At 37.7% G+C, this 15,323-nt stretch overlaps 1 protein-coding gene across 1 annotated transcript in view; it reads right to left on the bottom strand.

Annotated features, from left to right (window-relative positions):
- Nucleotides 1-15,323, bottom strand: part of EFHC2 (EF-hand domain containing 2) — a 328,957-nt gene that overhangs the window by 177,506 nt on the left and 136,128 nt on the right. The window contains exon 2 of the mRNA XM_068963224.1: nt 15,089-15,277. Within this exon, the coding sequence (XP_068819325.1) occupies nt 15,089-15,277 (189 nt within the window). The remainder of the gene's footprint in view (nt 1-15,088; nt 15,278-15,323) is intronic.

Genomic DNA, 15,323 nt, shown 5'->3' with positions numbered 1-15,323 from the left:
ATGGTGGGCTACAGTCCATGGGGTTGCAAAGGGTTGGACATGACTGAGTGACTTTACTTCACTTACTTCAAAATAAATTAATTTTTAAAAAGCACTCGATATCACTAAGAGAAGTGTTTCAGACCCACTGCTTAAAAATAAGTCTTCCTGAAAAAATAATTAGGTTGAGAAGAATCAGGTCACCCTATCCAACAGAAATCACATTGCCAATCATGGGGTTTCATAAAATGAATAGAGAAAAATGAATATACTTATATTTAGTAGTAAAGATACAAATAGCAACCACAATATAAAAGACAAGGAAAAATATTTTGAAAAATATTGTTTACCAAATATTATATAATATATATTTTCAGAGGTAATAATAATGAGAACCAAGGCAAAAACACTCTTTCATGCCATGAGATGTTGCTGGATTCTACCCAAATGAGTCAGAAGAAAGATGCTTAGATAAGCTGTCTTTTATGTTCTCTAATTGAAAGAATCTATTGTATACTTCTAATAATTACTCAGTAAGCTGGACTCCTCTGTACATTGGATTATCCTATTGGTTTCAAAGTATGTTATTTACTTCCCACAAGTTCATCAACAGGTGAGTTCACAAAATGGATATTTGATATGGAAAGGTTCCTCTATCAAAAGCAAAGTAACACAAACCAACCCAGTTACAGAGTAGCTGCTAAGTTCAAAGGCTGCTAAGTTCAAAGCTCTATGTGGAGGGTACAACATTCAGTAAAACAATCTCTCCAGCTACAAAGATTACACAGTCAAGTAAGAGAGATTAGACTGTATGCAAATAATTGCAAAACAGGGAATGGCACCTCCAAACAATTATAAGGCAACAGAGATAAAGTGAAAAGCCATTAGGAATAACAAAATATTAATAATATTCTTACAAAGCCATTCAGCATAGATTACTGGGCACTGATGTGTCAGGCACTGTGCTAGGCTCTGAGAATTGAAAGATAAATGGAAATAGCCAACATTGATTAGTTATTAATACACTGGGTCAGGCAATGTGTCAAGTGCTTTTATACTGTATCTCTTTTACTCCTTGCTGCTGCTAAGTCACTGCAGTCGTGTCCGACTCTGTGCGACCCCATAGATGGCAGCCCATCAGGCTCCCTTGTCCCTGGGATTCTCCAGGCAAGAGTACTCGAGTGGGGTGCCATTTCCTTCTCCAATGCATGAAAGTGAAGTCGCTCAGTCATATCTGACTCTTAGCGACCCCATGGACTGCAGCCAACCAGGCTCCTCCATCCATAGGATTTTCCAGGCAAGAGTACTGGAGTGGGGTGCCATTGCCTTCTCCTTACAACACAGTTATAAAATAGGTATCATTGTTATCATTGTTTTAATGTCTTTCTCAAGGTAAAAGAATAATAGGACAACTGGGGTTAGAACTCGCACTGCCTAGCTTCAGAGGCCACAGATTAACCATTATCTCCTGAACAAGATTCCCATCATATTTCAACTCAGTGAAGGACACAGAGAAGAGTAACAGGATTATTATAACAGGGGTTTGAAAATGCTCCAGTAGGAGGGGGAAGTGCCTAACCACCTGAGAACATAAAGAAGAAAGCATCACAGTGGAGGTGACATGTGAAATGTGTCTTCAAGGCTGAGCAATCAAAGAACTGCATTCATGGGCAAGTGGGTAAGGGCATTTTCTATGGAGGGAACAGCAGGTACAAAGTTATAACAGCATGGTAGTATATAGTATGTGTGGCCCTCTGAAGGTAATCTAATTTATGCTCCATATCGCCTCTTCTCAAAAAAAAATGCCTTTCCTCTTTTTTGAGTCTTATCAGTCTCACATTTCCTCACTATCAGCCTCTAAGACATCTCCCTCTCTCCCTCCTCACCCCAGCTCTCTCCAGCCCTTCTCCCTTTACATCCCCCAAAGCCTGAGAATCTGACTGAAAAATTTGAAGAATCCTTAAAGGATGAAGTGAAGTGAAGTCTCTCAGTCATGTCCAACTCTTTGTGACCCCATGGACTGTATCCTACCAGGCTCCTCCATCCATGGGATTTTCCAAGCAAGAATACTGGAGTAGATTGCCATTTCCTTCTCCAGGAGATCTTCCCAACCTAGGAATCGAACCCAGGTCTCCCACATTGCAGGCAGATTCTTTAACAGCTGAGCCACCAGGAGGAGAGGGAAAAGTAGAATGAGCAAAGACAAATTTTTGTTCAGCAGGCAAGGCATGGGGATAAGGAGAAAGCTGGGAACACATGTTAATAATATTATCTCCATTACATATCAGTAAGAATCAAAGCTTCAATTAATAAAGCTGACTATAAAAGCCAACTAGACCAGAACTGAAAATAGTTTCATTTTTGAAATTCAAACACACATGTGAAAACAAATGTAGGTCAATAATTATCAGAAAAACAAACCAAAACCAGTGAGACATCATTTCATATCTGTCAGAATGGCTATCATCAAAAAGTTTACACATAATAAATGTGGCAAGGATGTAGAGAAGTGAGAAACCTTGTACACTGCTGGTGGGAATGTAGATTGGTGCAGCCACTATGGAAAACAGTATGGAGGTTCACCAAAAAACTAAAACTAGAACTATCACATGATCCAGAAACTCCACTCCTGAATATATATCTGAAAAAATGAGAACACTAATTTGAAAAGATATATACACTCCAATGTTCACAGTATCATCATTTAAATATCCAAAATATAGAAGCAATCCAAGTGTTTATCAACAGATGAATGAATGGATAAAGAAGATGTGATATATACATGCACACAATGGAATACTACTCAGCCATACAAAAGAATGTAATTTGGCCATTTGCAACAATGTGGATAGAACTAGAGGATAATTAGGCTTAGTGAAATAAGTCGGAGGAAGACAAATATTACATGTTATCACTTCTATGTGAAATCTAAGAAATAAATGAATATTACAGACAGACTCAAAGATAGAAGCATTGGTCACCAATGGGGAGGGGGGGGCAAGATAGGGATAGGGAATAATTAAGAGATACAAACACTTACATATAAATAAGCAACAAGGATATACAGCACAGGAAAATATAGCCATTATTTACTTTATAATAACCTGAAATGGCATATAATTTATAAAAGTATTAAATCACTGTTATATATCTGAAATTAATATAATATTGTAAATCAACTATATTTCAATAAAAAGTTTAAAAATTTTTTAAAAGTACCCTGAAATACTAGATGAAAAAATCAACAAGTAGAACCAGAGACAGAATAAAATACACTCAAAGACAGATTTCATATTTTAGGCTAAAAAGGAGGGAAACAACAGGGTAGACTACAAAGGAAGTAAAAACTTTGATTAAACATAAAAGGACTACATGAAGTTTCTAGAACCTAGATGATAATGATGTAAGATCTTTGAGTTTAGAATAATCAGAATGTAAATACAACTGTAGTATTCTATTGCTGACTGCTATTAGTTCAGAATAGTGAAAAATAAAACGATAATAAACATAGTTATCAAACCTTTCTCCTAAAAGACCATTAAGTGAACTTGCTCAAATAGAAGACAAGACAAACTCTCTTATTTAAACAATAGAAAAAAATTTAAACCACCTTAATACCCACAGCATAATGGAACACTGGGGAACAAATGGAAAGAGCAATGCATCAATAGTTTAATGGCTACATTTTTAGAACTTGCTGGTCTCAATGTCAGCACCTCCAGACTGCTTCCTCTGAAATATGGCAGAATTTGTGCCAAAGAAAAATGCAAGAATCCTGCAGCACAGGAGGTAACTGGGATATTCCCAGCTTCACTTCCCCTGGGAACACTGCCCTCGCTAACCCATGTAAGAAAATAAGCCAAGTCTTAAGCAAAAGAGGAGTGTTAAATCTTCAGGACTAGGTAGGATGAGCCAGGCACTTGATGTACATTGTCCATCTGATGCTCCCAGTAACTCTAAGACAGGTTTGTTATTCTTACTTGACAGATGAAGGAATTAAGACCAAGAGTGGTTAAAAGTACAGTCCAGGACTTCCCTGGTGGTCCAGTGTTTAAGACTCCATGCTTCCATTTGGAGGAAGGGTTTGATTCCTGGTCAGAGAAGTTCCACATGCCACACAGTATGGCAAAAAAAAAAGCCCAGATGAAATAGATAATAAATGGTAAATCCAAGTTTTGAATCCAACTGTCTGTCTGAAACCATTGCAGTCTCTACTACACCTCCTCCCATTACGGGGCACTGCAGGAGGATCATGTTCCTTAGGGTACCCCAACTAATAAACAGAGTTCATTTCCAACAACACTCCATTTGAGTCCAATGTACCCTGGGTCCAATCCTAGAGGTAAAGGAAAAGACTCTGGCAATAATCATGATAATGACGATGATCATAATTCTACTTTCCTAAAAAGAGAAGTCAGCAATTACAAGACCTGGGACAGAGAAAGACAAAGTAGAGAAAGGGAAGGAAGTTAAATAGGGCACACATGATGGAAGATGAATAAAAACGCATGAAAGTAAAGAGAAGGAGGATTGAAGAGATAGACAAAGTCCAGTAAAAGAGAAAAATAGAGAGGTCAAAAGAATGGAAGGGGAAGGATTAAGGAGGTCAAGAGATGGGATATGAAAAGGAAATGGGACAAAATTGAAAAAAAAATTAAGATAAGCATTTCTGCCCCACCTTCAATAATGTAGAATTCATGCCCTCCCTGCCACCTCCCCATTTCTAATGCCCTAGAATGAACAGCCATGTGCTCTCAATTATTTATACCTCTGATAAAAGGTTTATGATAATGACATGTGTCCCTGAAGGATCCTCCTTATTAAAAGAACTATTACCACACTAAACAGCACAATGAATTTCATAGTCAGAATAGGTATTTAAATAGAGGAGCATAACTAAAATAAGCAGAAGGATAGGAACAATTCTAACATGTTTAAATTTAGAAATTGGCAATGCTAAACGTTTTTAAAACCTCTGAAGGGAGTTAGGAGAGTAACTTATTTGGAAAAAAAAAAACAAAAAACAGTGTGTTTAAAAATAAAGGGATATCAATCCAGAGAATGAAAAAAATGATTACACAAATACCCAGAAATCTGCTATGGTGAATTATCACATGTGAATTGGCTGCACTTTGTTTATATACATACAGAGTATCAAAGCTGTGCCTCAAATCTTAAATCCCAAACAGACTCCAGAGAAGACACACTGTAAGATTCCACTAATATGAAGGTGAAGAACAGGCAAAACTACTCTATTGTGATGGAAGTCAGGGCAATGGAGGAGGGCTGAATGGAAGGCGGCATAAGGGAACTTTCTGTGGTGGGAGAGATGTAAATGCTGTCCAGAATGGTGGCTACCTATGTGTACTGGTAGAACTCATGGGACTGTATGCTGAAAGTGGGTACATTTTATCCTAAATAAACTGTATCTCAATAAAGTTGATTAAAATAAAGACTCAAACAATAAAACCCTAAAGGAGTAGAGTTTTCTGTGTCCTGATTGTGGTGGTGGTTACATGAATCTCTGTGATAAAATTTCGCAGAACTATAAACTAATGGGAAAATATGAGTGCATGTAAAAACTGGTGACATTCAATTAAGGTCTGGACGTTTAGTACTATACCAATGTTAATATCCTGCTTTTGATAATGTACTGCATTTGTCTAAGATAAGATCGGGGAAAGCTGGGGAAAGAGTCTGTGCCATTTTTGTGATTTCTTATAAGTTAAAAATAATTTCAAAAATATTTTTTAAAAAGAATGTGGATTATATAGTTTGTATTTGTACCATTACCCACCATCAGAGTTACAAAAGGGTGAGCTTACTATAGGGCAGAATCCTGCAAGAACAAAATTCAGGAAGGTAAATAATTGTTTAAATGTTTCCAAAAACCTTCAGCTGGTCTGATTTCAGAGGGGGAAAGTATATAAATAAATATTACTCTCTAGATGAAAAATTCAGAACAAAATATAAATGAGCTTTAAAATATAAGTCAACAAATCAAATAGTAACTATTAGTTCCGAATTTGTGAGCTACAGTGTTACACATGACAAAATTTCTGTATTAAAAAAAAAATCAGTGTGTACAGAGAACAACCATGCAAAGAGGTAGCAAGAGGGAGGGTCTGCAAGCCAAGGAGCAAGGCCTTAAGAGAAATCAACCCTGATAGCACAGTAATCTTGAACTTCTAACCTCCAGAACTGTGAGAAAATTAATTTCTGTGGCTTAAGGCAATCTATGCTATGTTGCTATGGCAGTCCAGAAGATTAATATATTAAACTATAATTTATACTTCATAAAATTTACCTCTTGTAAATATACACTTCAATGACTTTTCATAAATCTATAGAGTTGGGTAATCATCACCGCAACCTAGTTTAAAACATTTCCATCACCCCCCCCAAATTCCCTTTCCTACTGCCAGCCCCAGGAAAACTATTGATCTGCTTTCTCTGATGTAGTTGCCTTTTTTAGGATTTCAGATAGATGGAATCATACAATATGAAGTCTTCTGTGTCTGCTTTCTTAGTAAGTTTTTGAGGCTTATTCACATTGCATTAATACTACACATCAGTAGTTTCTTCCTCTTGACAAATAGTTTCCACTGTATGGCTGTACCACATTTTGTTTATCCATTCATCAGCTGATGGACATTTGGGTTGTTCCCTGTTTTGGGCTACATATGTTTCAATTTCTCTTAGAAATACATGTAGGAGTAGAATTAACTGAGTCATGTGGTAAGCACATATTTAACTATTTAAGAAACTGTAGCTGGTCTTCCAAAATGGCAATACCATTTTACATTCCTTTCAGGAATATATAAAAGTTTCAGCTTCTTAACAGCCTTGTCAACACTTGGTATGTCAGTCTTTTTAAGTTATAGCCATTCTAATGGGTGTGTAGTAGTATCTACGCAGGTTTAAGCTCAAAAAGACAATTTTAACTTTGAGCTAATAAGAGTAAGCCACAGGCCTACTACTGCTAAAAAGTTTAACCCTGAGGGGAAGGTCTTAAAATTTTTCTAGTAACTAAACTCTAGTTTTTAGCAAAGAGGGGAGGAAAAACTCTTCAATAAAAGACTCATTTATGAACCTCATTATTTTTATTCTAAAACCATTTATTCCAAATTTGCAGATATTTTTATAAAGTGCCTTTTGAATTTCAAAAGATTAGAGAAAGCCATAATGTATGATGAAACTGGAAATTTTATCAGTTTAACAAATTTAATGAAGGTAATTTTGTGTTTTAATGATAAACACAGAACATATAGTCAGGAATTTGGGATATGAAGTGCTTGATTTCAGGCAAGCCTTTTGATTTCTTCTTTAAAACAAAATAGCTGAAGAGTATGTAATTGTGACTTAAAACATGGATTTAAATGGCAATTATTGTGATTACATTATGTTATATATATTGCTGTCTTTTATGAAATGATCCGCATAGGTTTCAGATAACCTGAAAATTACATAAACCTATGGAACATTTTTCATTTGACATTTTGGGCATGGTTTAAAGGTATAATATCTGACACATATGGTATTTTTAATTGTATTTAATTTATATATACTCATTATATTTTGTAAGATTCCTGATTTGGCTTTAGGCAAAACTTTGAGTGTCTATAGTAGTTTATTGTTCTTCACCAATCATATGAAATTCTAACCTACTTGATGGCTCCTTGATCACCCTGCAGGAAAATTAAACATTTTGGCTGGTATTGGATAAGAAAGAGAAAAACAGCCCCTGATATCCAGGAGCCAATCTGACACTATCAGCTGGCTTTGGTGCTGCTACAAGCTGGTCTGCTAAACATGAAAACTTCCAGAGGATACCAATTTTCAGACAAGGCCACTCTGTGACCACAGTGGATCAAGATGAAAAAAAGAGAGAGATCAGTCCATAGCTACATCTGAACACAGATAGAACATGAATGTTGTCCAAGCCACAAAACGCCAAATATCCCCCAGTCCTAGCAGTGAGGGCTGCTTCTCTCCCAATCACAGATGTAGCCTTCTAGTCTCCTCTCTCCATAAATGAGATTACTTAATATACAAAATCTTTTTTAAAAAATGAGCAAAAGAACTGAATAGACACTTTTCCAAAGAGGAAATACAGAGGGCCAACAGGTACATGAAAAGACACTCAACATCACTTAATCATCAGGAAAATGCAAAACCACAATAAGATATCAACTCATTCCTATCAGAATGACTATGATCACAGAGACAACAAATAACAAGTGTTGGTGAAGATGTGGAGAAAAGTGAACCCTCGTATGCTGTTGGTGGGAATGTAAACTAGTACAGCCACTGTGGAAAACAGTATGGAGGGTTTTCAAAAACTATAAACAGAACTACCATAGGACCCCTGGTGGCTCAGACCATAAAGCCTCTGCCTACAATGCAGGAGACCCGGGTTCAATCCCTGGGTCAGGAAGATCCTCTGGAGAAGGAAATGGCAACCCACTCCAGTATTCTTGCCTGGAAAATCCCATGGACGGAGGAGCCTGGGGGCTACAGTCCAGGGGGTTGCAAAGAGTAGGACACCACTGAGCGACTTCACTTTCAATTTCACTTTTTCACCATAGGACCCAGCAATTCTACTCCTGGATATACATCTGAAAAACAAGAAATACTAATTCAAAAAGATGCATGCACCTCAATGTTCACAGTGGCATTATTTACAATTGCCAACCTATGAAAACAACCCAAGTGTCCATCAACAAATGACTGAATAAAGAAGCAGGGTGTATTTGTGTGTGTGTGTGTGTGTGTGTGTGTGTGTGTGTGTGTGTGTGTGTATACTAACCTACTTGATCACTCCTTGATCTCCCTGCAGGAAAATGTGTGTATATACACACACATATGACTACTATTGAGCTATAAAAAGAAATTTTGTCATTTGCAGCAACATGAATAGCCTTGCAGGGTACTATGATGAGTGATATAAGTCAGACAAATAGTGTATAATATCACTTATATGTGAAAATCTAAAAAAATACAATAAATTAGTGAATATACAGAAAGAAGCAGACTCAGATACAGAGAACAAACCAGCGGTTACCAGTGAAGGGAGGAAAGGGGGATGGACAATAAAATAAGCTATAAGGATATATTGTACAACACAAGGAATATATCCAATATTTTATAATAACTATAAATGGAGTATAACCTTTAAAATTATGAATCACTATATTGTACACCTGTAACCTATATACTGTACAACAACTGTATTTCAGCTTAAAAGATAACACAATCATAGCAGTAACCCCACTTCCTGACAGCACCCAATCTAGAGCAAGGCCTCATTTCTTTAAATCCTCTTCAAAATTACCTAACATGAGCCCAAATCTTATAGTAAGTCTTTTCTAACACTTACTTACTTAGACATCCCACAGTTACTCAGAGTGGATGTTTTTCCTCACTGCAATGAGTAACAAACCAACTTGTTCAATGAAAAACACACATCAAGGTGACCCAAGAGATCAGGTTATATTTTAAATTGCTATTTTTATATTGTTCAAAGCATGAAGAGCCACACAGTGCTACATAAACAATCAGCTCACCATAAACCCCTTATCAACAAATCCAAAGTTATTAAAATTCCAATTCTATGGTCAGTAGTTTTGATTATAGTCATTATGTTCACAGTAGATGGAAAAAATAAAATAATATTTTAAATGCATGCATACCCCATAGGATCAACCTTTACCCTGCCACTTACTATAATGGAGTCATTTGCAAAGCAGCAAACAAATTAGGCTAACTAGGAGCTATTGACAAATGAAGAGAAATGAAACTATAATTGTAGTCTATGTAAAAGATGCTTAACATCCAGATAAAAGTCATTAAAAAACATTCAGTCATTTGAGTATTTCTAACGAGTCTGACTTTTTATAAAAGCAGCTAACAACAGCAATGGCAGCATATTATAAACTACTAAATGCCAAATTTCAATCAACAAGAAAGCAGTAGGTACCTGATGTAATTAGAAAGAGTCCCAGGCCAGGAGATCCAGGGTCTGGGCTTAGTTTTAGGATCAATTTCCTTTTAGTCACAGACTACATGCCACAGACTAAGACTCAAGTCTTAGGCACAGACTGCTAAAGGTGAGGGGGTATTAAGCAAGCAGCTAGCCAAGTCCCCGCTCACAGTCAAGGAAACTGAGGCTCAGAGAGGAAAGGTGCCAAAGCCACAATCATAAAGATTAGTTAGTTCCAGTGCCTCCAACATGCATCCTCAGAACACTATCTCTGCCCCACTTTTTGTAAATGGTTCCTCATTTAAAGAATGAGAACAGTCATCCATGTTTGCTTCTTCCTGGGATGTTGACTGGAACTAACTTGTTGAGTGAATATGTGCTTGCTTTTATTTAAACAATTTCAACGAAATAACTAGTCTTTGGGCAGTGGGTACAGTATCAGGCAAAATTGTGTTTGGGTACTTGCATAAATCCTCCCACTGGCAAGGGTTTTAAAAGCACATTGGTGGTAGTTTAGCCACTAGGTCATGTCCTACTCCTACAACCCCATGGACTGTAGCCTGCCAGGCTCCTCTGTCCATGGGACACTCCAGAAAAGAATACTGGAGAGTGTTGCCATTTCCTTCTCCAGGGGATCTTCCCAACCCAGGAATCAAACCTGGGTTTCCTGCATTGAAGGCAGGTTCTTTACCAACTGAGCTACAAGGGAAGCTTAAAAACATGTTAGGGCTGTGTCTCTCAATGGGCATGGTATTTGCATTTTAGGTAGAATATTCAGTTGGGGGGTTACCCTCCGCAAGTTGCAGGATGTAAAATACAAGGCTGGGTCCCAGCTATTCAAGTAGCAGCAGCACTTCTGTGTCAGGTCTGGCCGTAGGGCGAGGCAACTGAAAAACATCAAAACTAATGACAAAAATCCAGGATGAACAAAATACCACCATGTTAAATAAAGATGGAATTAGCACTACTGATTTTTCCCTTTTGCCTAAGGCTCCAATATGGCTCAGCATGACACAGTTACTGATCCTGTCTTTATTTAACATGCTATTTTGTTCATCCTGAATTTTTGCATTAATTTTAAAGATACTTCATGGGAACTTGAATAGAATTTGTATCCTACTGTTGTGTGAAAATTGTATAAATCTTAATTATGTTGAATTGGTTCATAGTGCTTTTCAGGTCTACTATATCCTTGTACTTCTCTGTATATTCAATCTATTGGCTTTTGAGAGTTTGATATTGAAACTCCAACTAAAAATCTTAATTCATCTACTTTAAAAAATAATTGTAATATATAGTGGAAGTATATGTAAACTTGTTCTGTATTTTCCCAAGTTTCTTGTAAATGTGTCATCATATTTCCATAATTTAAAAAATAAAAAATTATAAGCAAAAAATTTTAAAATTATTTCATTAAAATATTACCTGGCTGATTACTGAGTTTAGGGGCACCCCTTAAATTCTGTACTCAAGACAAGTGCCTCACTTGTTTTATCATAGTCCAGTTCTCTTCCTGGTCATTGGGACAACTCAAAACACCTCCAGACATTTCCAAAGGTCTCCCTAGATTGAGAACCTCTAAAATAGGGGTTTATTTTTCTCATTTAATAGGATGTCCAGAGAGACACGGCTCAGGCCTGAAATGGTAGTCACTTGATGCCATCAGGGCCCTAGATTCCCTTTATCTCTGCTGCATTCACAAGATGGCTGCTGTGCCCCGAGGAATTACGTTCTCCTTCCAGACAGGAAAACACAGCAGGAAAAACATATCAGCTAAGCCTGACACTTTTAATTAGAAAAATCACTCTCCCAAGAGCCCCACCCTTTGGCCACCTGATGCAAAGAGCCGACTCATTGGAAAAGACTCTGATGCTGGGAAAGACTGAAGGCAGGAGGAAGAGGGGATGACAGAGGATGAGATGGTTGGATGGCATCACTGACTCGATGAACATGCATTTGAGCTAGCTCCAGGAGTTGGTGATGGACAGTGAAGCCTGACATGCTGCAGTCCATGGTGTCGAAAAGAGTCAGACAGGACTGAGCGACTGAACAACCACGACCACCCTAATAAGCTTTAACTCACATGTCATTAGCTAGAAGTGAGCCCAGTGGCCAGCCTTAGCTGTAGGGAGCCTGGGAACACAAAAGTGTGTAAGTGGAGACATCTCCAGCCTGAATAAAACTGGCCTTTTCACCTTAAGAATAAAGGGGAGAGTGAAGAAAAGATAAAAGAGCTAGAAATGTCTGCCATGAGGATCACAAATCCTGGCTGTTTTGAGTGACTGCAAATAGTCTCTTCTTTGCTTATAATCTGATGGTCTGCCTGAGCAGAATGTTTTCATGGTCACTTTTAGAATTATGGACAGAAACTGGAATATTATCTCAGGTTGGGCTCCATAGAAGCAGAGTCTGAAACAGGGGTTTAGGTGTGTTTGATTTATTATTAAGGGTATACTATTGGGAGAAACTTGAAAGGGAGTGAGAGGAACAGCCAAGGGAAGGGAAATCAGCCAAGGGAGGATGCATTCTCATATGAAATTTTGCCGAGGCTTAATGGACAAGGAGGGCTTCCCTCATGGCTCAGACAGTAAAGAATCTGTCTGCAATGCAGGAGAGCTGGGTTCGATCCTTGTCAGGAAGATCCCCTGCAAGAAGGCATGGCAACCAACTCCAGTATTCTTGTCTGGAGAATTCCATATACACAGGGGACTGGTGGGCTACAATCTATGGGGTCGCAAAGAGTTGGACAAAGCTAAGCAACTAACACTTTACTTTTGTAATGCACAAGGGGCCATGAGCCTAAATCAAGCATGACACAGAATCGTTCCATGTTAAAGAAGCTCAGCCTTTCACCATTGACAAATCAGTCAGCCATTTGCTACCCCATCCTATGCTGAAGTAAGTGGCCATGGTAACCTCCCAGGTGAACTCTCTGGGTGATGCAATGTCCACTGGCCGAGATAACACTCCATCGAGGGTGATAGGAATGAGTTGTTAGCCAAAGCACTTGCTGCACTAGCTGTGGGGGGTGGGGTGCCCGTTGGGGGTGGGGAGGATCAAGAGCACTTACTACGGATATTAATTATGATGCACTTTCCAAAAATCTGCCTTTATTTCTACCTTATATTCTTTGAGAATGTAGCCCTAGATATATTGCTATGATTAAAAGCTGTTGGAAAAACTGATTCAAGTTGAAAGTATCTCATTTTCAAGAAAAACGATTAACAGGTGTTGACTTGTTTTGTTAAGCCACAAATGCCAAAAGCGCTTTATAATTTGCTCTGGGTATTAACCAGGATCCAATCTGTAGTTCACAATCTCATCAGAGCACGTAAATATTTCATAGTCTTAGTGTCTCATTTAAAGCTCAATGAATATTTAATTGAAGTTGACCAACAAAATAACTGAATTATGTTGCATTTAGTTAGGCCTGAAATGAGCAAGCTCTTCATTTTCTCAAGTAGTTTGAGGCTAAAATTATTCCAACTTCATGAAATATTCTACACAATTTTATAAGTAATTAAAAGACTATAAAATAGACTCAAAAGCACATATTAAATATTGAGAAAAACATGAAATAAAATGAATTTTCAACTTTAAATGCAAGAGAATAGTTTAATGTCTTGTGGCCTACATTATTTATTAGTTCGTGGATTAAACTATTCTCAATACACTCTTTTTGACATAAATAAAAATAGATCTTTTCTTTGATGCTTGCAAATTAAATATTCTAGAATGATGATGTGCAAATACCTATAAGATTGATATTAACAGGAAACCATGCATGAGCCACTCAAGTAAGTCAGCAGAAAGTGTTTCTGAACCCTAGGTCCAGCATTAAGCAAGGTATATACTAAAAATAATCCACAACAGAGAAATATTGAGGACTTCACTGGTGGTCAGGTCCAGAGGTTAAGAATCTGCCTGCCAATGCCAGGGACAAGGGTTCAATCCCTGGTCGGGGAACTAAGATCCCACATGCTACAGAGCAACTAAGCCCACATGCTACAACTTCTGAGCTCACACACCACCTCTAGAAAGTCCGTGCAAGATCCCACATGATGCAATGAAGATCCCACACAGCCAAATAAATAAATTTTAAAAAGAGAGAGAGCGAAATATTGGTCCACATTCAAAGTAGAGAAGGTTTCCTAAGAAAAAAGCTTTCCCATGGTCTGTTAAATTTCCATAAGTGTCAGAACTGGACTTCAAAAGAAGTGTGTGCTCTGATTGACCTTAACTTGGATGACATGGAATATGTCACTTCTGCCAAATCTGAAGACATTTTAATTGGAATCAAAGCATTGCCAACCAGTCCCCATGTTAAGGCTGCTAAAAACTACCTGGTAAGTTTAGCATACTAATATTTGAATTCTTTAGTCCTGAGTTAGTTTCTATTTATAGGACCTAAATAATTGAATAACAAATTCTCGGAAAATAGACCACGGGGCCATGGTGACACAGGGCTGTGTGATAAAACAGAGCATATCCACACAGCTGTCTTGTGGGAAACAACTGGCCACTTTGGGTTTTCTCCCTTTGCTCTTAGTCCCTTTTTAGATATTCAAATGGACTGCCTACTTCAATTGTAAATACCCCAGTATATGTGCATGTGTTATGCACACAAACACACATCACAAAAACTTCAGACTGTTGTCTAATAATGGCACCTCTTTCCTTCACTTCTACAATTCTGGCCCTGTCACCCTTGGTCCTCAAGGATGGGGAACCATAATTAGTATGGAAAAAAGACAAGAAGGCATTTTCCTGTTGCATTCAATGGCACATTCAGAATCACACAAAATTCTGTAGTTAATGACAATCGCTAAGCAAAAGTGGCAGTCTGACTAGACCCTTACTGTCTATAGAAGGACACTATCCTGTCCAGGACAGGAGATAAGAGAATGGTTGATAAGCATTCATCATGAAAGGTGATGAACATTAGGCATCCTGTGACCAATGTGCCTGGTCAGAAACAGAATCAGGGATAACTTTTCTTTGTTTAGAGTACTTTTATGTCATTTCAGATGAACATTTACATTGAGGACTCATTTCCTCAAATCTACTTAATATTTAGGTACATGTAACATTTTAAGACTGCATGTCTCCCAATGTCATGTGACTTACCTGTTTATCGAAAGCTACCCAAGATGGTGATTCAATTCCCATTCCTTTAGGAAATACACTGTATTTTGGCTTTGTATTCTGTCCGAGAAGCAGTTTTCCACCTATTCCTGGTTTATCTTCACTCACCAGCATCCTAACATTGTTGCAAAAGCCCCAGTGTTGAGATTTGTGGAATTTCTTTTTTCCCATCTGTGAACACAAGAGACAACCCAAAATGGCCAAAGTTATTCTTTCT

The sequence above is a fragment of the Capricornis sumatraensis genome, chromosome X (assembly GCF_032405125.1).
Source record: "Capricornis sumatraensis isolate serow.1 chromosome X, serow.2, whole genome shotgun sequence".
Taxonomy (NCBI): domain Eukaryota; kingdom Metazoa; phylum Chordata; class Mammalia; order Artiodactyla; family Bovidae; genus Capricornis; species Capricornis sumatraensis.
This window is presented reverse-complemented; position numbering and strand designations above follow the sequence as displayed.